The following is a 24,915-nucleotide window of genomic DNA, read 5'->3' as shown; positions in this document are numbered from 1 at the left end:
GACACTTTGTACACTGAAGACCTTCTTGGCAAAGCACTCAGGAGCCACTGAATGTATTAGTTTAATTTCACTTCTTTCCCTTCATGCATTCAACAAGTTCCAAGCCAATTATATTACATGGAAAAGGCTCCAGACCTTTTCTCGTTTCAAAATTGTTCTGATTAATTTCTGTTTTGAAATTACAAGTATGCAACCTTTTCTGCCTTGATTTTCCTGGGAAATGTCTCAGAAGACCAGAAAATTGGAGCTGTCTTTTTTTTTTCCTGCCCTGGAGTGGAGTATCTTTCACAAATGCATAATTATTATTACCTTTTCCAAACTGTTTGCTGTGCTTTTAATTACAGAACAGCTGCTAATAAAAGAAAATTACCAAACTGCCCTTCCTCATTCAAATAACTTGGTTTTGCTCTTTTGTTCTGTGTGGTGTCACAACCTTCCTTATTCCTTTATACAGAGAAAGGCACCAAGAAAAGAATGTCTTGTACAACAATTTTATTTTTAATCATCGGAAAGGAGGAAGAAAAGGGCACAAGCCCATTTGCTCATTTGTAAGTCTGCTTTAAGGAAAGAAGGAGGGCGATCATCAATAATATGATTTTATTAGCTGATAGGAACGTGTCGCCTCACAAAATATTAGCTCAAGGGCAGGAACTGACAAACGAGATTGGGAGAGTGGGAGGGGAGCAAAATATCACAGCAGCAAAACTGAACTTCCTGAAGGAAATCACTTTCAGCTACCAGCGATCCTCACGGGAATCCATAAGGTGGTCGGATTTTAATACTATGGGCTTGTCTTTCAATCTTTTATAATTACAGTTAGTCATAAATATGATGATTAGCAATAACAATGCAGCCTTTTCCCAGCTCCTCTGATTTCAAATTCCTCTTAAAATGGCTACAATTAATTACTCATATTTTCCATGCTGTCTTAGGCGTTTATAACTGTAACAGTTACTCTTGCACAGTATTGATGCTACAAAAAAGTAGTCAATGGCATGCTTTTAATGAACAGCAGCATATAAAACATCGCAGGAAATTTCCATGTTCGCTAAATGCCTGGCTATAAGTAACAATAGCCCTATGATTGCAAATAATTTTTTCCTATTTTGGTTTTGTTTTCATGGCTTGTTTTTACCAGGGCATTTTTTTTTTTTGCTTTTATCTATTTATTTTCAACTGTTCTCTTAAGAAAAACGTGGACTGAATATCATAATGGATTTTCTTCTAGTAAAATCTTTTAGAATGCAAAATAGTTTCCCAGTAGAGAGAAAAAGCAGTTTGGTTGGGATATTCAGAATAAATCCAGCAACCTCCAGAAAAAAAGAGTGTTTCAGAATGGCAGAAAGGTGGAAGAAGAGTACAACCCATCCCTCTCTGTATCCTGAAATGTAATAATTCTCCAATACAGGGCACCGGCTGTAAGTACAGAGCAGGGCACAAGTATTTTTTCTAGAGTACAAAACAGCCTGAGTGGTTTACGTCAGTTAAGCATATCATTGGTAAAAAGTCTGTGTGGGTAGAGTTTGGTATCTAACAGCAGGAACACAGCTGTTCTGTTCCAGCCTCCTTCCTATACTGTGGCCATCTTATAAAACCTTTAGCAATTCACTTCTCTTTGACACTCATCTTTGCTGCATCTGCTTTTTTTGCAAACCGAAAGGGGAGGGAGAAAAAAAGATCGGCTTGGAATATTTAGCGAAGCTTGAAAAAGAAAGACGTAACGTGGTCTTTTCCTCACCTTCAAATTAACAAAGCAGATTTTGTGCAAATGAAAGTGGAAAAAAAATATGCCAGCGAGTAAGGCAGCTGGAGTATGTAGATCACATTACAAACGAAAGGCTTGTTTTACAGCCATTGTCACATGTCAAGTTGATAAGCTGAACTATGGTAAAAAAAAACAACAACCCTACAGAGCCAATGATCTCCAAGATCAGACAGAGTCTCTTTACCTAATATATGCAGCTAAATATGTGTACTCCCTACATCTGCCATAGCAACAAGGAGAGAACGAGGAATTAACCGCATTAATAAAAAAATTGAAGGGACTCCTGTATGATACAACAAAACGCGAGAAACCTCTCGGCATCAAAGCAAAAGAAACGTAACAAAAGCACAGAGAATTATTTCAGAGCAAATCATTGAAACCAGCTGATTACCTGAGCTTGCACATCCCTGCTGTAGGGAATCCTGTAATGATGTCACAGAGTGAAGGACTAGATAAGAGAGGAGAGGAGAATCAGGGAACAATAAAAGGAGATGCCAAACCACAAACTAAACAGTAAGCAGGCTCAACAAATAGCAAACTGCTGATCTCGGCAAGGGCACGCTGCTCATTTAAGTCAGTGGCATTATAAGGGTACAACCGAGGCCAAACTCTAGTCTGGCCTTTCTGTATCAATAGGTATTAGGATAAGAGAGAGCCACAATAAAAGCATAATTGCAACACAGCATTCCCCCTTTAAAGCTTAGTTCTTCTTCTAGCTCACCTCCTGAGAAAGCAATCGATACTCTCCTACGAACAATAAAAATCCCCTATGCAACCCTAGAAAACAGCGCACAAGATTTTCCATCTCTTTGGCCAAAATTTTTTGAATTACGTATCATATTCACGCCTAGATAATATCATCCTAATTAGGAACTTGATAACTGCTGCTTATCAATTACGCATAAACGAGTGCTTCGTTCGTAAACGTTCCCAGCGCGTCCCCCTAGGGACCGGCTGGGCTGCGAGGGTGGACGCTGCCACTTCCAGTAATGCCTGGACTAGCACCGGGTGCAAGTCTCACTTACTGCAAATTTAAAAACAAAAAGATTTCCTCCTCCTCAACTCAAACAACATAGTGGAATTTTAATTACCTTGTCCTTGTTGCTGCCCTTGTGCAGGCAGGACACACTGTCCCAGCTCACCATTCAACCAGAGCTGCATACGAATAAATGGTTCTCGGCCTTTTTGGGTCAATTTACTCCATGGCTTTGGCCTGGAGAGCATGTCACTGACACTTCCTTGGGACAGCCCCAATACCTGAAGTGAAGCAACCAAGAACGGCATGTTAACACATTTGATGTGGAAGGGGGGTAATTTAAGTCACTTTGGTTTCCTTTACTGCTATATCGCTCAAATCGGTTTTATACGGACAATTAGTAAAACTGCAAAATGACATCTGTAGGTAATTGATGGAAATGCTTTTCTCCTGCCATGGTTTCCTTCTGGAGTGTGGGTTTTTTCCTGCAGAAACAGAGCGGCAGCACAAACGGCAGAAGGATGGTGCGAGATTTGCATGCTTTTCATATTTCGTGTCAAATAGTTTCATCAGTTCTAACAGGAAAAACACAGAGTCCAGGCACACACAGGCAGATAAAACAGAAAATGATTGGCATGTATTTTGTTCTCAAACAAAAATAATTGGGACTTTTGAGACTAGGCCTATATTTGGTTGACTTTTTTTGGTATGAATTGTAACGATGTGAGTTTTCACCTGTAGCAGCGGCTGCTCCACGTAAGTAAATATTTAAGAATACAGCCGACTGCAGCGAAGGGGGAATTTCAGACAGGCAGAATGCAATTACTCGCCTGGAATTCAGCACAGGTACAGGGGTTAAAAATCGTACTTAATGAAAGCTGCCACGGGATCTTTAATGACCCCAAGAGGTCAGGCTTTTCATTTTACATCTTACTGAAAAGGTAATAGTGTGATGCCAGCTCCTATTATATTATTATATTGATTCAGTTCTTTATAGGAAAAAGAAACACCAGATGTCCACCACTTTTATAGCCTAGGAGGTGTTTTCTGGTGGTCGGGGACCCCCCTGAAATCCCACGTGTTCAATGCTTAGGGCCCACAACGCGCGAACTTCAGAAAGCCTTATCGTGCATCGCCTATCTGTAATCAAACATTGCTTAAAAACGTCTCAAAGCACGCTAAGATACCAAGCACCAGGTATAAGAAATGACTGTGAATTCTTGACTTCAGACTAAGGAGAGGTAGGGGATTTTCCGTGTGTTTGTTTAAATACCCTTGTGCACATTTCCAAATATTATAAAAAAGGAAAAATGCTCTTGTGTCCATAATCTTCACTTACAACAAATTTAAGACTCTCCAGTCATGACAATGGTATTACTCAAATATTCCATGAATTCATTACATTAAGCATGAAATATTGAGTCTCAATAACGTTTGCTTCAGCTTTAAATGCTTCGAAACTCGGAGGCCCCATTTCTAATTACAAGTGGCTGAAGCCAATCTTTGTATAAAACCTATGCAATTCACAAAATACAGGAAGACAAATACTTTCCTTTGTGAGCTTATTTTTTAAATACTTAACTTATGAAGCAAAAACATTTTTCCGTAAGACATATGTGGCATATCCCCCTCTGTTAAACTGAGCTCCGTACCAACGTAAGGAGCAGAACGCACATTCACAATACTGGTGTAACAAGAGAGAGCCAGTTCTTTACCTTTTCCCCAAAGATCCTTTGGCAGATGCCATTCTTTGCTAGCTTTTCTTTGACCTGCCGCGTTAGCTCTATCGTATCCACTTCCTGGTACATATAAATCTCATACTGCTCGGGTGTCAGTGGAGGAACTGAAGGTTTGGATGGCTTTGACAAAGACACGATAGGGGATGAAGGGAGGGGGCTATTTTGTGGTGTCTCACTGCGACTCGCCCCAGTCATGCTCAATTCAGAACTCTGGGAGTACGGAGATTCAGCGTTTGGCCACTCTTTCCAATACTCTGAAGAAGATGGTCCTTGGAGCTGGCTACGATCTGGCCTAGTCTGATTGCTGACCTTTTCTTTTCCACCACTGGCTTCCTCAACTTTTATATCTTCGGGAAGAGCTGTATTTCTTCTCTCATGCTGCACAGTATTCCACCAATGGTCCTTCCAAACACCACCACGTCCCAACTCATTTTTAACATGCCTCAACATACCCTGGGCAGAATCACTTATTCCATGAAGCTCTAAAACAGGTGCCTCCTGAGGCTCCTTTTTGAGCCCAGAGAGGTTCTGCAATGCAGAGATACTGGAATCAGTGACAGATGAATGTTTCTTCAGGGATATGGCCAAAGGAGAATAGCTGGAAACCGAAGACATTGCAGGTGTAGATACTAGTTTGGGGGACAGGATAGAAATGTCAGCTTGAGATAAAGGTGGTGTTTTTAAGGCAGGTTCAAGGGCAGCCTGCTGTGCCTCCATTTCACGTCGGGCTTGTTGCAGAATGGATCGAATAGCATCATCAGAATTGCCACTGCTAGATGCAGAAGGCGGCTGAGCCGGCTCAGCTATGAAAAACAACCAAAAGACTAAATGCAACACAGGAATATGCTTTATATTCAACATGCGCTACTGTAAATATTTCCCTGTCAGAAAAAGGGCTGCAATACATTTCTGGATGGGAGGGAGGAGTTTTCACTAAGCAAAGATTTGCACTTTTCAGAATAAGGTAAGATTTCCAAAGTTCTTCACTGGAAAATTTTTATAGTTGCCAAAGTGCTGGACATGTGCACGCACAGACTCAACTGCAGAAGTCTAGTACTACTTGCATGTTTTCCACCATTGTAAAAATTTTCAAATAAATGCCTTTGAAAATCAAGCCTTCACCTCTTCCTCCCCCACCCCAAGTGGTCAATAACATTTTATAGTTCTATTTACAAAGTTATTTAACCTTTCACTTCTATCTCCACAAATGAATCGTAACACACACTCAAAACTGAACACAGCTGCATTCACCTGGACAGACTATTAATACCCTCTTACAATATAAACATAGTGAGTCCTTTTACCTCCAAAAATATAACACACAAATTACAACAAAGCACGAACTTTAGTCAGAGTCTTCATTATTTCATTTGACAAGCTAAATAATGCTCCTGCTTCCTGTTTTCTTGTTCCATCGTCCCAACCACTGAAATAAACAGCTCTACAAAAATCAGGCTGATGCCTGGCCATCACCCTCCGCCTTATCCAAAGCCCTAGAATGGAGCCACGTGCGCTTTCAGAAGAGGTAACGCCTAAATGCAGTATTTCACTGGTGAACCAGGACTCGTGTGGCTGTGCTGCAGCAGTCAGGGATGAGCAGAGATGGGAACATGGGTGTACAATTATCTCTGCAGAACGAGGAAGTTTTTGCAATGGCATCTGTTCCCATTTAAGTTAGTCTCCACTGAGGTCCCCAGTGCTTGAAAACCAATTCCTCTGAAAGCTACTCTACAAAGAATGGGGAAAGTGAAGTACTAGACAGCAACAGGGAACCCGTACACTGCAAGAAGTGGCCTCAAAGTGAAATAAGATTTGAAACACGCTGCGTATTATTCTAGTAATATTATGCCTCATCTGAATACGTTTCCGAATTTGCCTCCCTACATTCCTTCCTGTCACACGCTATAAAATACGTGAAAAGCTAAGAAATGGGAAGAAAGACAGTGGGACAATCTCTTCTGTTTCATCTACTGGTTTCATAGGGAGTTTTGAGGCTGAATTAATATTTGAAAGGAAGTCTTAAGATGCTCAGATGAAACATGCTACTGAACAACGTGCTTGCAGTTTCCTGCACACAGCCCGCATTTTTCTCTATCTAATCATTACTTGTACAAAGTCATATTATTCAAATTGTATATTAACTAGTCTTTTATATTTTGCCATGAGATTAGCTTAGTTTTCATTTAAAAGACAACTATCCAAAACTGTAAATCAGTATTTATTTTAAAAAATGAAACAGAAGTAATGCACAGTACTCTCTACTTCAGGATTAGCCCTTTAGCAGTGCTGGAAAGTTGGGAGGGCTATGGACTAGACAGAAATGTTAACTACACGACAGCATACCATGAGAAATCAAACTTATCTTGGGCTAAGGATGTTAAACTAATGATGTTTTTGGGAAAGGAAATGTTTTTTGGATTTGCCCGTACATTCACTAATACATTCTGTAACCAAAAATAAAGTCATATAAAAGTTAGAACTGAGTTTGCCTATCTTATAATTTCAGTACATGATGTCCGCAGTACGATGGTACTATGTGACTGGTAATTGCTGGCTAGATCATGACCTTCACCCTGACAAATCCGTTCAGTTCCCTCTCCCATGCAGTTCTGTCCCTGGGGCCTGAGTTAGATAGAAGAGAAGAGAAAGCAGGAGCCATTCCCTTTCCAAGGAGCAAACTGGTAGAAGAAAGGATTTTGTGGGTTCATCCTGCAGATCTGGAGTGATGTAAAGAAGGCAGAGCTCTGCACGTGGAAAAAGGTGTTTAGAAATCTCACTGCGTCGCTCTCCCGGGAGCGGGGCAGAGCAGAGCGGGAGAGCGCTGAGCAGAGACCCGGCAAAGCCGTGACACGTAACCTTAACTTGGGATGTCTTATAGACAGAAACAACTCCACTATTTAAAAAAAAAAAGAAAAAAAGAAATAAAAGGCTCTTCAAACCTACATTCAAGGTTTTAAGAATATAATTAACTGACCAGAAAGCTCATGGTAATTGTTTTAATTAAATTCTGAAATAAAAGAAGCAAGAGACAAAATAAGACCATACCTGTTTTCTGTACTTGCAGCTCCCTTTTGGCTTGTTCGAGAATGGATTTGATGGCTTCATCAGAGCCAGTCTCTGTGGTTCGGATTCTTGTGGTTATATTACCTGAAGAGGAAAACAAAACTAATGACACCAGGAAAACTTTTATTTGTTTGGTTGTTTTTTTAATACAAAGACAGCATATACTGATATACCGCCAGCATGACCTGATGGAAGTTTACACAGGACCTTTACCAACATTTACAAGACCAAGAACGTACTTAACATAATAAAAGAAAAATATCCTCGTTGTACAAAAGCCTGCCTGCTAGCTGCACTGGAACGATGAGAACACCGACATCATCAGAGGAAGAACTAGGTGGTCGTATATTCCTTTTCCAGGATAACACATATAGGTCTATTTTTTCCCTTTTCTTTTTTTGGAAGGGGAGAGGAAACAGAACAGAAAAGAACCAGAGGGGAATGGAAGAAAGCTAAAAACATAAGATCAGGAATCACTTTAAAATTGCATCAGCTGCTAGGCGAAGTAGGATGAGTATACATTCAGCCCAAAACAGAATTAAAAAGTAACTAGATAAAAATAATTTTTAACTTTCTAGAGGCTAATACATTAAGAGAAACAGTCATTTAAATGCAGATACCATTTGAAGTACTCTCCAGCTAAGAGCTATTACTTGGGTGCTTGGTTTTGTTTTGGTTTTTTTTAACGCCTAAGGGGAAGAAAAGGAGGGAAAACTATGACTGTGAATGCTACTGCACTTAACTGCATTTTTTCATTATGAGATTATCATTTGTGAGTTAGATAATTTCTGACTGGAGTCAAAATAACTACAGAGTTTCAGGGTACCTGTTTCTGTTTTTTCTTCTTCCTCTTGTCTTGCTAAAAGAAAAATTCTGCAACTAATCTATAATGAAGGAAAACGTTTGCACTTCCTGTTCAGTGATAACTTATCGATCTGATATTCACTTATCTCGTCTTTTTCATACACCATACTGAAGTATCACACTAATTTAACAGCGTATTAAAGTGTATTTGTCAACATAAGCCCCATGAGAAGAAAGAAGTAAATCTAGAGCAGAAGCAGTATGCGATTGATGTTGTAATTGTGCAACTTTCTCCCTTCAAAATCACAAAAAATAGCAAAGAGAGCATTTCAATAGATCTGATGATTTTATAGAGCCACTTCTATCACTTATCTCTTTTTATCTGCGTATGCAGTGAGGTCGGGAGTGGAAAAAGTATCCAAACAGGGTTATGTTAGTACAGCAGCAGCAGAATTAGAAAAAGCAGAGTGGTTCGTCTAACCCATGGTTTGTTTTATACTTACTGTCTGTTTTTCTATCAGATTCCAGGCCAGAATCAAACTGCACAGTTTTAAGGAAACACACAGCTAAAGCACACTCCACTTCCTAGGTAGGGACTGCAAAGAAAAACACCTGCCTGTGACGTACCTTCAGACCCATTTCTTCGTTTCGGTACTTCCTGAAATAGTCTGTTCAGGTTCTGGCCTGGATTCTCTGTTGAAAAACAAGTTTGGTAAGAACAAAACAATCAGGGGATGGTTGCTCTGACATCATGGGCTGTGTGACATGAGAAGCTAGCAGCCTGTCTCTGAAGGCGAGGGTTCGAGCTGTCCTCGCCCCCTCAAGCCTTTGTCTGAGCACTGGAGGAGCTGGCTACTTTGGAAGAAGCAAGGCTGGCTGATTTGTTAATAAGGATTACAGCTACGTTCGGAAAGGAGATTAGACAGATATAAATAAATGTCTAGAGATACCAAAAATGAAGAGGTTAAAGATGGGCAGATAATCCCCTCAAGTACAACCATCAAAAGGAAGAACAGATTACAAATCTAACAGCGTGCACTTTCAATTAAACAAAATCTAGGAAAACTCTGCCTGTCCTTTCCAATATTTCTTGACTGTAAACAACTTACTTTTCAGTTTCTCTAAATGTGAATCTCAGTCTTCGGTTAAGATGAATCACAATGAAATGCATGTTATTTCTTAGAATCACTGTCTTAGACATGCCAAGCTGCTTTAAATTAGGATTTTTTTTAATTACTCATCTCATGTATCACCTATGATATTTTGTCGAAACACTTTGGAAAAAAAAATCATACAAGACATAACAAAAGTCTGGTCTCAATAAACAACCCCAAATAAAAATTTTCAAGTATTTCTGAGGGCTGATACCCTTAGTAGCTACTGACCCTTTTCACTCCGTATTTAGCTCTGACATGGAGCTATTGGGAAGTGAGGGATGTAAGTGTCCCTGCTGCTTGCATCTGCTGACATACACAAGTCAGCAGCTAAAAAAAGCGTAAGCAAAGATACTAACCTGCTTGAGTGCCGAAAAGCAGAGTTAGAAAGCTGTACTTTCTGTACCTGACATCTGATTTGGGTGAAAACAGCAGCAACGCAGAAACGGCCCCTTACAGGGAAGCTTCCAATTTTTAACATTTGTAACTAACAGGAAAATAGGGCAAGACCCTCGGCCAGCGAGCGCTTACCTCTTTGTCTACCCTGGATGCTGCGAAGGGCCAAGATGTTCTGCTCGTCCGAGAGGAACTGCTTCATTTTATGAAATGGCTCCTTGCCTCTCACAGTCAGTTTATTCCATGGCTTTGGCCGGGCTAGTATCTCACTCACAGACCCTTGCGACAGTCCCAACACATAATGTCCAAATATCCGCTGTCCAATATTGTGCTTGATCAATTGCTCTTTCACCTGACGTGCAATTTCAGCTGTGTCTATCTCCTCGCCTTCAGAGATGCTCCCAGCACTTTCTGACTGGCTGGGAGACGGGGCCATGCCATTTACGTCCGGACTTTGTTGTAATGGACTTTGGGAAGATATGGAGTTTGTGCTGTAAGGACCTGTTGAAAAAATCATGCTTGTGCTTCCTGCTTCCTGCATTGCCTTGGAGTAGAAGGACTGCATTAGCTGTCGCTGGAGGAGAGAGTTTAGTGCAAATTTTCCTGTGGAGGCCAGGGGTAAGCTGGGGCTCGCCAGGGATGAGCTGAAAAAGTCTTGACTTAAACCCGTTGGTGAGAACTGGTGTGTACCATTAGTATTGGAAGCCTGCTCCCCCGTGTTGCGGAGCAACTGAGAAGGAGGGGAGGCCGGCAAGGTTGCAGGACGCTGACTCTCAGGCTGGTCTTTCCCTTTTCTCCTGGCTGACCCTACAAGGAAGGTCAAACATAATGCATTATGGGGGATCAAAGAGGGAAAAACCAAGATAAAAAAATGCAAAGTTTGCCCCGCAAAGGGAAAAAGTGCAGATTTACAAGGGCCAATGAAGTGGCGGTGGGATTTTTGTTTTCGTTTTGTTTTTGGTTTGTTTTCGTTTGTTTTTTTTTCATAATTGAAATTTTTATAAGCCAAACAAGGCCCCCAAAACAAACAACATGCATTTCATGTTTGCACCTTTCTTGTATGTTGCAGCCTGGAGAATCCCCCTTACAAACATTAAAACTAGAACAATAACATGAAGTGCAGTTATACATTTAAAATAAATGCAGTTACAGACAGCAAGTCTCTTTGTTGTCTCTCATTCAAGACATTACTCATTGGACCTGACTGAACCCAAATGCAGCAAACATTTACATTTTGGAACAAACCAATTTGAATAAAGGAATCACCATTAGGTGGATGCACCAAGATCACTCAGTTAAAAGTTGTAAAACGCTTCAGAACTCAGTAATCCCAGGGCCAGTGGCAACTTTTAACTTTCTTCCAGCTGCAAAAACCATAAGCATTCAAGTATCTGGAAATTCCATGACTTGCCATTTAAAAAATGTGCACACAAGATGTAAAAAGCCCACATTAGGAAAGCTAAACGGCAAACACACTTTGCTAAAAAGAAAGTATTTTGTTTTTCCAAGCTGACCTGCTGGTAGTATATCTAAGCGTATCAGACAGGAAGATTATTGTGTTCTACATGCAAGCATTCTGCATAACATTGTGTGGGGGGGAAGAGACTTCTGGTGCCACGGATGAATTTGTTCCCAAAACAGAAGACAGCCTCAAACGCTACCACTTGGTACATCTTGTAATGCCTCTCTTTCCTAACCTTTAAAGACTCTCTGAGGTCTCCAAGTTTTATTTTCTTATCCAGCCTATAAAACTGCAGAAATCAAACGTTATTCAGTGTTCTTGTTGCCTCTTAATCTTTCTGCCATGCATTAGCTCAGACATTCATCTCTCACTCAGCCCTCCCTCCCTTTACAAGACAGCAAACAAACCAGAATAGCCGAAAATCGTGTCAACCTACCACTCAGGTCACTATTTGTGATACGCAGCGTGGCGTTCTCAGACTGCAAGGAGCGGTTCTTCTCCAGCAGCAGCACCTCCAGTGGTTTAGATGCATCCTAAAGAAAATCAAAGCGGGAGGTTTGTTTCTAAAAGCATTAAGAGTCTCACTCAGGCACTAAAAAGAATTTCAGAAGAAGAAAACAAGTGCTCATCTCTGCTATGAGCGCAGCTAGGGAATTCACCATGCATATATTTGCAGGAATCACTCAGTGCTCCTACGTGAGCCATAGAAGAGATCCAATTAAAATTAAACAGTGAAAATCATTCATCAATTCTGCATTATTTTGAAATGTGTAACGGAACATTTTCTTAATCCTACTTATTTTAAAATGGTACTGGCACAGTTTCAATTTAAAAGCTGTAGACTTCTTTTAAGCTGATTAAAATAGGAGTTAAGATTATATTATTTCTTCTAGGTCAACTGACCCAAGTTAAGCATTTCCTTGAAATGCTGCGTTTCAGCATAAACAGTTTGTTCAAAAATAAAATCAGTCACAGAAACCTGCCATTTACCTTCCACTAAATATCTAACCCTTGATCATTAAAAAACACATTGAAAATTAATCCCAGTATACTGATATTCAGTTCAGATTTCAGAAGCAGGAATTTAATTCATAACCTTTAAACTTAAGTAAGATGAACTTGCTGGAATAGCAGAGCTTTCTCCTGCTTTCTCAGTACTCAAAGGTTTGTTTTCTTTTGTCAACAGTATTTTCAAGGCTAACAAAGACGTAAAAATGCTAAAATCCTTGCTCAGCGTACTGTCAGTACAAGAAATATGCAAATCTCAGTGTAGCTGTACACCAACTCTAGTATCGTTAAAAGACTCAACTGCACAACATTATGGTTATCCACTCCAGCACAGCTGAAACATCATTCTTTGTCCTTGACCACTTAAAAGAAATTAACAGGCAAAAAATGTTCAGTTCAGCTTTTTACATAAGAAAACATCAGGAAAACAATGATCAACCCATACGTCTCAACATCAACAGGAAACTGTCCATGCCAACACCAACAAATTGCAAGACAAAATTTTTGTTAATTAACTGAACTGCTGAAGTAAGTAAGAAAACGAAAGTGGGTTCAGTACCTGCGCACCAGAGCTTTCAGATGGTGCAAACTCCATGGATTTCAATATACTGTGGAAAGCAGAAAAAAAATTATTTTCTATTTCTTCTTTTCATAACAACTCCACTAATGAGCATTAACATTATCATTTCCTACTCTCCAGCAACACTACAAGTGATGATAACTTTCCTTGCAGTAACACAGCCTCATAATGAATATAGAATAACTATTCAAACTAGTTATTGCATAAGAAAATTTTCTTGAGCGTCATCTAAATCATTCCATATGCAATCCCACCAGGCCAGTTTAAAGCGTAAATTTAAAGGTTAATAAGGATATAACATTTTAAGCTGTCAGAAGTGATGTAAATTTATCTGTGAAGCTTGAAGGGAATGAAAAAGTTGTAGCAATGCAACAAAACAGGGGAATCACCACCCCAGTTACAGTATTTTATATAATATACACCAGCTCACACAGCAAGGAAAATATGCACAAATAATCTCTCCGACCAAGGCACTACAGGCTAAAAGGCAGTTTTTCATTTTAATAACCTCCTAGTTCTATGGCAAAGGGAAGACAAAATGCCACAATATTTCTTAAGAAATATGAAAGATCCAAATATTTATAAGTACATTAAGAGAAGAATCTGATAGTTGTCTTGTCAATATTTTATATAAATACTGAGCAGTCAAAGGACGTCTCCCTTCAAAGTCTTTCAGTTAGAGTTGTATCATCTGGCAAACGAGAATCTTACAGGAATACAAACTTATTACTGTGCTTTGTCTTCTAAATTTTTTTAAATAGGCCTGCTGCAGGCAGGACGTTAACTTCCTCAGACTGAAGCAATAAATGATTTCAGCTTCTCATTGTGCAAAGACGACATTCATTGTATAAAGCACCAGGAGCTTTGTGAGGCAGGGAGAATATGTTTAATCAGGTATTAAATGTGGAAACTGAGTCAAAAAAAGCAGAAGGTCAGTATTAAGACGTAGGGACTGGTTCTGGATGCCACTAGGAGTCAGTCAGGCACCCAGCACTCATTAACTGTCTCAGGCCATGGGGCGTCTAGCTCCTCTATAAATCTGTCCGTGCATTAATCCAGAATTAGATGTCCATTAAGTGACACTCTGGAAATCAGTGGTCTCAGCGAGTCATTCGGGATCACTCAAAGTCATAGCAAATCCAAGAAAAAAAAAGTCATTCTGAGACAGAAACCTCACGCATTTTGCATCTGTGCATACTCACTGCATACAGTGTTAATTCTGACAGGCACTCCTACAAATATAATAATAAAATCACAAAATTCTCGCCATCAGTTTCATCATGCGGCATCATTGGACAACACCTCTTGCCAGCAGAAATCGCTGTAAGGTAGAGCTATCATCCAACACACAAGCACATAAAGTAATGCTGTTAAGACTCTGCTTTACGTGGGCACAACAGCTCACCCACATGCAAAAATGCCTCTTTTCTGCCATTAATGGAGTTGTGCCAGTCAAAGAGAGAGGTTGTGCATTAATGGCTTGAGTTCTTAGAGATCCTGATATTATAATGACATCACAGGCACGTTTACTCAGGTTGCTAATCACTGCTGAAAGCAAGTGTTTCTTGGGACACCTCTTCGGAGGCACAGCTCTGTCTACCAGGACTCCAAGGTGCTGGGGGAGATAAATATACAGAGCCTCATCTAGGGAAAACCCCAGTCAGTGGCAGGTAACTGTTTTCATCCTCTGGAAGGACAGCAAGTACTAATGTATGTCCTCATGATGGTTAAATAAGGAGACCCATCTGAATTAAAAAAAACCAATTTGTAACAGCAAATTATCACGTGGCAAACTTCCCACGGCAAATCACAGGTGTTTCTCCCATTTCAGTTCAGATCAGCAGTACACTTGTGACGCAGGTCTCCCAGTAATCCCCACTTACCACACTTCGGTTTGCCACGCAGAGCAGTCCTGGAGCATACCAACTGCGTTCCTTCTGGATGAGACTAAACCAAAAGAAGCTGCACGCTCTCGAAGGAGCGGGTGTAACGTGCTCTGACCACTACCGTGCTGCCTACAGAACCAGACTGAAACCAGTCGGAGGTGCAAAGTAAGCCTGAATGTATTTAGTGTGTATATCAGGTTCTTGGCACCAAAAGTCTGGCTTTAGAGCCCTGATCCTGTTGTGCCCTCCACTTGCAGAGGCTGCTCGCTCTACCAATGCAGTTTGGTTCCGAGCACCTGCTGCCAGCTGGGACCTTCCGAAAGGATCTCGAACTTTGCAGCAGCTGCATTTTTCAGTGAGCTTGGAGTAGGCATGCGTATTCAAACCTCGGCTGGAAACTTACTGACCTCTGCCTACTTAAAGTGGATTCTTTGCTACCTGAAATAGCCTGTGGCAATTTCACAGGTAATTTCCTATACACTTAGAACCCAACATATACTAAAAACCAGGCTGATGGTATCTTGAATTGCCCTTGGAGGAATATTCACTACAGCAGGTTCATTTTTTCAAAAAACGTAAAAGTTAAACATGTCAAAAATGACTCTCCAAATGTGTCACAAAAGAGACATTTTCCTCAGGAATATGAGAAAGCAAAATGTTTCCCCTTTGGATTCCAGGAATATCTTTGCCCATGAGATCTCAACTCAGTGTGCTGCTCAAGATCAGTTATCTGCTTTGAAAAGGAATGATCTTGTGACTTGAATCTGCACATCTAAGATGACTTGAAAGATCTTACTCTAAAGCAAAGTGTGCATTGGGACAGCTCGCCTTTCTGTTCGTATGATCCCGACTGCAAAGGCAGGAGGGTTAGCACTGTCTTATTACTCAGAGGGAACTGAAAGGACACACAGAGCTCTCAGATCTCAAAAATAGGTTTAAAAGCCATTTGGCACAAAAGCCAATGCAGAAAGCAAGGAATTCTCCCATTCCAGACCCTGACGTGGACCCAGTTAAGTTCCTCCAAGGTTAGAAGTTGGCTGATATTGAGAGCCCTCAGCCTAGAATGCCTGTAACACCCTTGGGAGGATTAAGGAAAATACAGTGCCAAAACAACTGAGAAGTTTATTCTCTTTCTTCCTTACCGACAAGATATCTTTTTTCTTGGTGCGTATGCGCATTATGAGCAGTTCATTTTTGTCAGCATTTCAGGGCACAAAGGCAGGCATAGTAGGATTCAGTATGAGGGATACCAGATTTACAGCAATAGACTTTTCATAGTTTTACTTCAGATCAGACTGTCACTCCCAAGTGATGCACATTTAGATTTTGGCACATCTTTTGGACCAGATGGGAGCAGAGAGGGTGGCATGAATGAGCTGCTGTGACGATGCAGCATTGCAAGCATCTTCAGTGCTCTCACAGAGGGTCTTAACCCCTTGCACCATCCAGCAGGACGGTGTATGGACCCCAGGCCACCTACAAGCTAGCTGGCTGTCCCTCCAAAGTCAGCCTGCCCAGATAAAAAAATGTTACCCACAAATTAGGGGATATAAAAGCTGTAACAGCCAGGAGAACAGAGTTAATTTACCGGCACCCAACAAGGGCCGCTTCCAGGAGATTCTCCCATCTATTTCACTGCAGGCTCATCTTGAAATAACAGGAACAGGCAGAAGCACCATATGAACACTCCTGTGTCATGGCTCCTCCTGGACCTCTTATCTGCCTTCCCATCCCTGCCCTCATGTAAGTCAGTGTTGTTAAAAAAAAAAAAAAAAAAAAGGCATTACCGTGAGGAATACAGGGATCTAAATGAGTTTCATATCTAAAGTAAAGGCATTAAACCAGATAGGATTTAAAACTCTTTTGCTGTTTCAGCCCATTCCCATTTAGTAACTCATGTAGCAAATTGAAAGGTTGTGGCCTAATTCCCATTCGCTACTTTACATATGAGGGCATGACCCGGCTGAAATCTGAAGCTGAGTTTCCTTAACTCAGGAGAGAACAGGGACGTGTTTACCTGTATCACTAAAACAATGATGTCTTTTTGAGACGAGTTAATATTCAGGTATAATGACCAAAGAAATGGTCAACTCATTTCACTTGACTGAAACTATATACCTACATCAGGGTGTGCTGCAGCTGGCAGCGAACCAGAACCGCAGCCAGCATGGCTTGAATATAACAGCACCAGGGGCTGGGCAGTCATGGGGCTTGCAAAACCAAACCTGCTTTCCACATTCTCCAGGGATGTGTAAACAAAAGCACATGACTACCAGCCTCATCTGAAATACCTCATTAAACAAGGTAACATTTTTTCAGTCTTCTTAAAATACACACAAAAATGCCAGAATGATGAAAGGAGAGATGGAGTTTCTTGCAGTTATTTAAACCTTGACACTAAACATATTTCCAGTCAAAAAACTTCTCTTCTGAACCTGACAGCTTATCTTGTTATAGTTTAAAATGAGGCTCTTTTAAGTCTCTTAAAAAACCCCCTTGAAATAGGAAGAGGCTGTTTGTGGCTTTAGTTTAAAACCACAATATATTAGCAAAAATATACAGTGAAACAAGCACAGCATTAAAATGGTAAGTGCTGAACACTGGCTGGCAAAAGCATGGAAAAGGTATTATGGCCAAAGGCCCTGCATTAATTTCTTGGTCCACATTACATTCAGCTGTTGACTGAGGGTTTTTAAAAAGTGGTCCACCTAAAATACCACAGATTTTCAAACTTTTTAGCCTTGGTGGACGATAGTTTTAGCGCCTTTTCTTCATGGACACTTTGTATTATTTACTATTGCGATACTCTGCTGCAACAAAAAGGAGTACTCTCAGACACAGCAGTTGCACTGGTTCTGGATGCAATTTCTGCCAATATTCCCGATTTCCCCGTCTTTGTGGTTTAGACTGAATTCTTTGTTGTTCCAAGAACACAGATTTGCGGCTTCATTTAACAATCATTGTTAAACTAGAGTTTGTGAAAAAATTGTGTAAGCATTTAACACTTACTTTAATTCTTTCTTAACCTCTTCATAATCAGCCTGTCCTTTCAGTTTTTCTTCCAGTTGCTTTAAAAGAAAGAACATGGATTTAATTATTTAATTTTTTTCTGCAGGCTTTCAAAATCATCTTTAAATTATTCCATATATACAGCAGCGCACAAGTGAGGGTTAATGACTCATACCTAATTTACATATATTAGAAAACAAACTATAACCAATTCAACGTAAACACAATTATACCTCACTCTTCCTTTGTTTACAGAGTGCCAAGCATTACAGAATTCAGCAGGTCCCAATTCGGCTGTTTGCAATGTCACTGTCATGTGTTCAGTAAAGAGATGAGGGAAGAAGGTACTAAAAATGGGGCAGCTGAAATTTTTACGAAACTGATAAATTGAGTAAACAAGCAGGATGCTTTGGCACATACTGTATGCTTAATATGACAGTTCTTGATAACCTTATCTACATGGAAAAAAGAAGACTGAAGAAGCTGTTGTTGACTGGAACACCTTAGGCTTGTAAGACTTCTACAATGTCTCATGCCCAAACAAAACAGCTGTACCAAGTCCTTCTACAAGCATTACTTATTGCAATAACTAATATGATTACGCACCGGAGATGAAGCATTGAGACCAACTCAGCAGGTCTTTTTGCTCAGGTCTACCTGACCTGCGGCAGTCTCAATGGCTTCTCTTTGGTGCGCAGATGCCACAAACGTTGAAACAAACCTCCTAACACAATCCATAACGCAATGCCACACATTTGGACCTTACCCAAGAGCCCCTGCTCCCAACAACAGTGCTCATCACTACAGGATAAATGCTTCAGGAGGCCTAAAACATAGTGATACATAATTCATGCCGTTATGTTGCTTGCAGAAGCCACAATAATTTCCCACTAATAGTTTCTTTGCTCAGTACAGGCACACCTGATCTAAGCAAAGAAAGAACAGAACTTACTGGCCTGCAACTTCTATAGATAAATTCAGGCTAGCTCTGCTTCACTTAACTTTTGGTGTTAAAATTGGCACAGAATCCCAAAGATCACAGGAAACAGAAATAACACAAGGACGTACCACCCTCAGAGACAGAGCACCTACTTTGGAAAGGAAAAGGAATATATGACATGAAAAAGAAAAATAGGGCCGTATGTCCAGGAGAGGCTGCCTTCAGTGGAGAAGTGAATTCAAGAAGATCCCACACCCACTCCTGGGCTGCTCGTTGAAGGCAGGAGGAAGGCAGCGAAGGGCTACTGTGAATTTGGATAATTTTAGCAAACCCGTTTAAAACGCAGTCCCATAAAGTTCTGCACCAGCACAGTTATGGGTGCATGAACAGCAGGGCTGGGACAGACGAACAACTAGAAGTGGGAACCTCAACGATGCTGTCTTCCCAAGTCAGCCAGGGTGTAGCTAACACCCATCTCAAAGCTATCCGATGGGTACAGGCACCAAACCTAAACACTCGGTAATACAGCACCCGCAGATTAGCGAGTCCATCATCTGAGCCATCTTAATAATTTAAATGAGGCTTCTTCAGATGACAACAGCAGCATGATGGGGCTTTGTTGGACTTCCAGCCATTTTGCCATCTTTTAAAGGATTTCCTATCATGCTCTTCCAGCTTACGCATTGCTGACATTTCTGCCCTGCCATTAGTATGTGTATTAAAAAGCAGTGACAAAGTGGACATCCACATTATCAATATACAGCCCTCTTAAATTCCTGTTCCTGCTTTTTGATACCATAATCCACAATCCTTAGTCACTGCTGACAAGGGGCATCTCCCGGCAGTAATACTTGGGCCCTGCTCTGGCAGCTGCTCAACAAGCAACTCTTAATGGATCACCACCACCGCTTGTTGCAGGAAAGCAGAAACTGTTGTTAAGTGTGGAATTTGCACTCTACGGGACATTGATGAAACGAGCGGCCTCTTAAAAGGTCTTGTGTCCTAGCATTCTTAGCCATCAGTAACTTGTGCAGTCATTCGGATTGTGTTAAAAAGAAAAAAAAACATGTCTACATCAGCTAAAACAATTTTCTTCACCTGGAATACATGGCAAGTTTTAGTCGTTTCTTCTGACATGTCCTGCCTTACCAAATTCCAGTTACTAACTGGAATTATAGGGAGTACTGACTTTATATAGCAGACACAGTGCTACCGGTGTTTTGGCCCTGCTAAAAAACCCTATACTGACATAACTAGGAAAATCCTGGTTGACGTGAGCAGGAAAACCCTACAAATATTCAAGATGTTTGAGGTTTTGATAACCTCCAACATGTGTTGATATCTCATTATGCAAATATACTATGCAATCCCAGGGCCCAAGGTGTCACTTCAGTTCTCTAAGTTTTAAGGAGGGCCAGCTACAACATGCCACAAGTTCAAGCAGCTTTTCAAGCTGCAGCTCGATGCTGAGCAAAACAGAGTTACTTTAACAAGGAATCCAGCTAGACTTTTTAATGCACCAGATCAGGCTCAGTAAGACTGGAGAGGGATCTTGAAATGAAACCAGGGAGCCAGAGAGCCCTCGGTACTGGGGAGGAGACTCAGCATCATGACTGACAGCTTTAAAACTCGATGCAAGCAATGGGAGGACGCTACTGGACACCACACGACATCTTTCAGCTCTCCTTGGCCATGTCGCTCTGCCAGCCCCTTCTAACTGCTTTTTGCTGCTCTACAGCTTAAAGCAAAGATACACGACAATTCACTTCTTCCTTAACTCTGTGACTCGTAACGTTTTTGGGTCTACAGCAGATTAGCTTTTACAGTAGGGATAACTGGCTATTTACACTAGTCCTCAGTATAAAAAGTACTGGAATAAATTTAAAACAAACAATATCCTGGATTAATATGTTAGTTACTTATGCAAAGATATGCTAAGAAAAAAAGCCTTTTGTAGAAACAGATAGAAAATACAGAAAAGCTAATAATTCCTATTTTAACACAATCTATATTAAATGTACTTCTGTATAGGAATACGCTATACCCTGAAAGTATTTCTGGAAATTTTAGGTACAAAACGCAGTTAGAGAAAAAAAAAAGAAAAAAAAAGATGTTGACAGAATGAAGCTGTTTTGGACTCTCAGGTACTTGTATGCTGTTATAGCAGTATGGCAACCAGCAATATTTTACTTCAAATTGTATAAAACACACATACATCCATCATTCCCAAGTACCTAATATAGAGATTGTTGCCATGGAAAATCTGCACCTAAATGTATACTTTACTAAACAATATAAACTAACAACTGAGAATGCAATGCCTGTATATAAGCAGACCATTTAGGCACTTGGCATCTTCCCAGTCAATGACTGTTTTAAAATGTATTAGTATGGTAATTGTCTCAAAGAACCCTGTAAAATGCACAGAACATGGTATAACAAAGGTTCAAGCTGTGAGACAATCTGGAGGAACTAGTATCTTGCACTAAATATCAACCTGGTTAATTGAGACAAAATATATTCTAACGTCCTCCAACAAAATGCAGGGAGCCAGAGGACAAAAGGAATGGACTGGTGGCACTTCTGCACACTAAATTTGCAAATATTTCATGCTAAGGAATCGTCTTGCATTTGTTGTATGAATGTACCCACGTTAGAGCATGCATAGATTGGGTCCCCCCCATGTTATTTAAAAAAAAAAAAAAAAATTTACTGTATTATTAACTAAAGTGTCTTAGGTAAATAGTATGGGCTGTATTAAGGGGCTTAAAACATTTAAAAAACCCCATTAGACTAATGTCATAGTTTAGTTTAGAGTGATAAACTAAAAAGCCTGTATTTAATTAACCCAGGTTATTTGATGTACCTCTTTGCTAACTAGCACTGTTGTATTTTAACTGGGTAGCAGGGAAGCTCTAACTCCCAGCAACAAAGGGTTAATATAATTATAGCTAGAAAAGTCTTGTTACTAGAGGACATGTTTTGATTACTAGATCAGATGAAGATAAAGAAGCAATAATTTTGAAAGTATTTCTGTATTGTTTCATTAAGTCATAGAGTATTAAAGAATTCCCCCAAGATATGGTCTGAGAACATTGCTTTAATTTGTGAAACTGTGATTCATTTTTTGTGGAGGCAACCATTACAATCTCAGTTATTTTAGAAGCAATTCCTCTATAATCAAACACGAGATCAACACATCACCACTGAGATTTGGTTCTTTGTACAACAGATCTCAGACACAGGTTTTCCCAGCACTTTGGGGTAAAAGTATGTATTTTGAAATATTTTTATAGTGCAACAAATAAGGTTAAAGAGGGTTGAAATGACTCAAACTTTATCAATAAAGTCGTTGCATCAGACACTATCAACAGGGACCTAAATACAGAGCATTAGCCGGGCAAGCCTATGAGAAAATGGAAGGAGATTACTGAAATGAAAATCAAAGACTTGCTCTGTCATTTCTATGATCCTATTCCCTTTGAAGTTAATGGCTAAACTAATACTGACCTCACCAGGAACATGCTTTATTCCAAGAAAATCTGTCAAGTGCAAGGACTCAAGATATTTTCTATCAGGCTTTATGGAAAAAAAAAAAAACCAACCACCCTGTAACATGGGTGTAGCCAGCAAAATGTGTCCCTCAAAACCAGGCCAGCTCCTTCCTCCCTCATTAAGAGTGGTGCCCACACGGTGACAGATGGGCAGAGACCAATACTGTCAATATAGGAACCGAATAGGTTTCCTTTGCTCTACTGAATTTTCATAAAATTTCTGCAAGGCTGTCTTAAAACATGCAGAAAGCATACCGAATGCAATACTTCAGCTTTCATCCCTAACAGACATTTCTCCACATAAATCAGGCTACACCAGAGCAAAACTAGTAACTGCTAAAAAATGTCAGGATTAGAACAATTTGTAAGAGTTTCAACTGAATATTAAATCATTCTGATAGAGGAAAGCTACCCATGCCACAGTCAGAGCTAAGCGGCCTCCTGCTTTCAAAAAACTCTCAAGACTATAAAACCTGCAAAACTGTGAAGTCTTTAATGGAATAGATAAATTTATCTTGTTTACACTTTGAACCTCATAGATGGTAGAACAATGAAAGAGACAGGAGTTACAGGAAACTGATTCATAACACATGTCAGGAAACATTCCTCATGCTTACTGATAGATCAAAACTGTGCAGGCTAGCACAAAGAAAGTAAAGCTGCTGAAGCAAAAGGTAAAAGGGTCACTCACAAAATTGTTAGATGTTTCTTCTGGTTTTACTGCAGTGCTACCGGTATGCAAATGAGTATAGGACTGGACTGCTAATTATAAATGGGAATTACTGTGCAGCAAATATACACTTAAAAAGAATAATTAAATGGTTATTAAGGCTAAAAAGCCTTCTCTGTGTCTTGATTTTACTTGGTTTTATGCTCTACATGATACACTTCCCTTTTCCAGTGGAGAGAACTGGAGGGGGTAGCAGGTAAATTCAAAGACAGACCATAGCACAATAAACATTCCTGGCAAATCTGCAATACCAATCACTGGAATGGGAATTAAAAGTTTTAAAACCTAAGAAGGATTTTCTGTGCCTTTTCACTTCAGCTATTTCACTACATATCCATGGTAAATATATGTTGGGTTTTGTTGGTGGTTTTAATTCTAAAGGTAGCCATGTTCTGCAAAAACAGATTTCAAAACAATGAGAACTAGGTAAATTAAATTTCAACAAAACTGTGATCCCTTAGAATAAAACGTCACAGAAACTAGAATTCAACAGCATCCTGAAGAAGTCAATAGCTTTTACGGTGCCTCTCAGAACCACAGAAAACTTACATCAGTAAAACTCAATATTGGTACGTCAGTTATATCCTTCGAAAGCTGCTGAGCGCAGAACCGAGCCTTACTTTAAGTGTGCTGTTCTTGGCGGTCAGCTGCTGCTCCAGCTGTGAGATTTGGCTGCTGGAGTTCTCCCGCAGCTTGGTGAGGCTGCCCTGGAGTCTCTGGACATCTTCTACGAGCTGGGCGATTTCCCGCTCCTTCGCAGCCAGTTCTACTTCCAAGCTGGACCGTGTTAGCACCTCGATGGCCTGCTCCTAATGTGAAAAAAAGTATTAGACCACAGAAATAAAAAAAGGCAACAAGCTTGAATTCAGGGCAGTTAGGTAAGGACCAAGCATGGCATCGGGTGGCATGAGACACAGAAACAATTTCTAAATCTGGGACTCCCATGATTGACTGCGTGAATCTGGAAGATGAACCTTTCTACTCCCCAGGACAGCTCTTTGGTAAAATAGGGATAATGGAGAGAATAAATTTCCCTATTTCATAAGTGCACTGGAAAGATGCACCCGTGAAAGTCAAAGGATTCTATTTAGATCTATTTATTATTAATAGTCCAAATGCTTTGACAACTATGAAAATCTGTGCTTACAAAATACTACTCAGATAAAATATTCTGAAGCAATGGAGCAGAATCTCTTAATCAGGAACAGCAGAGTCATGTGCCTTTGGCTCTTCGTATGCATGCTGCACGTTTCAGGCAAAATTGTCAAAAATTGCCCCAAACTCCTACTTCCAATGAACTTGCTCCTTGCAAGAAAATTGTTCGCTGTTAACATTATTGCTAGCAACTAAAGCCTCTCCTCCATGGGAATAAAGATAGATATGACAGTGGTAAGACAAGGCCATTCTCCCTTTGGTCTCCACTTTCAGAAATTCCCTTTCCTAAATCAGGATCTTTCTTCTTCCAGTTTCCCACGGCTGCAAAATCTGTCCTCAAGTCTGAAACTTCCTCACTAGACCGACTTTCCAGTAGGACAAGAAATAAGAGAGGACAGAGAAGTTAAGAAGAAGGTAGACCTATTCAGAAAAGATAATACAGACTAATTGTACCATCTCTTTTGTCTCCTTTTGTGTTAAGAGATCAATAGCTATAATGCATCGGAGGGCTCTGAACCTCTCTTCCATGAAGAACATAAGGAAATCCTTGTGCAGATCTGGGGAGCACGAGGCAGCCCAATGATAAATGCATGTTCCATTAAAAAGCCTAAAACGTGTCTTACAAAGGTTAATGGCTGTTCCTCAGAAAAGTAGGAAAGAATCCATTTACCAAGAGAGAGACAATGATTGTAAG

At 40.2% G+C, this 24,915-nt stretch overlaps 1 protein-coding gene across 6 annotated transcripts in view; it reads right to left on the bottom strand.

Annotated features, from left to right (window-relative positions):
* Nucleotides 1–24,915, bottom strand: part of CUX1 (cut like homeobox 1) — a 284,502-nt gene that overhangs the window by 65,477 nt on the left and 194,110 nt on the right. For 3 of the 6 annotated variants that reach the window (XM_050909117.1, XM_050909122.1, XM_050909119.1), the window contains 4 exons: nucleotides 23,687–23,875; nucleotides 17,843–17,901; nucleotides 12,927–12,975; nucleotides 11,796–11,892 (listed from right to left, as the gene is read on the bottom strand). In XM_050909117.1, coding sequence (XP_050765074.1) covers nucleotides 11,796–11,892; nucleotides 12,927–12,975; nucleotides 17,843–17,901; nucleotides 23,687–23,875 — 394 coding nt within the window. Of the gene's footprint in view, nucleotides 1–2,156; nucleotides 2,214–2,856; nucleotides 3,023–4,456; nucleotides 5,284–7,525; nucleotides 7,628–8,974; nucleotides 9,041–10,032; nucleotides 10,705–11,795; nucleotides 11,893–12,926; nucleotides 12,976–17,842; nucleotides 17,902–23,686; nucleotides 23,876–24,915 lie in introns of all 6 variants that reach the window. The other 3 variants (XM_050909118.1, XM_050909120.1, XM_050909116.1) reach the window with 2 other exon arrangements.

Source organism: Gymnogyps californianus, chromosome 20 (assembly GCF_018139145.2).
Source record: "Gymnogyps californianus isolate 813 chromosome 20, ASM1813914v2, whole genome shotgun sequence".
In the NCBI taxonomy this organism is placed as follows: Eukaryota; Metazoa; Chordata; class Aves; order Accipitriformes; family Cathartidae; genus Gymnogyps; species Gymnogyps californianus.
Note: the sequence above shows the minus strand (reverse complement) of the source record. Positions and strands in the feature narration are given on the sequence as shown.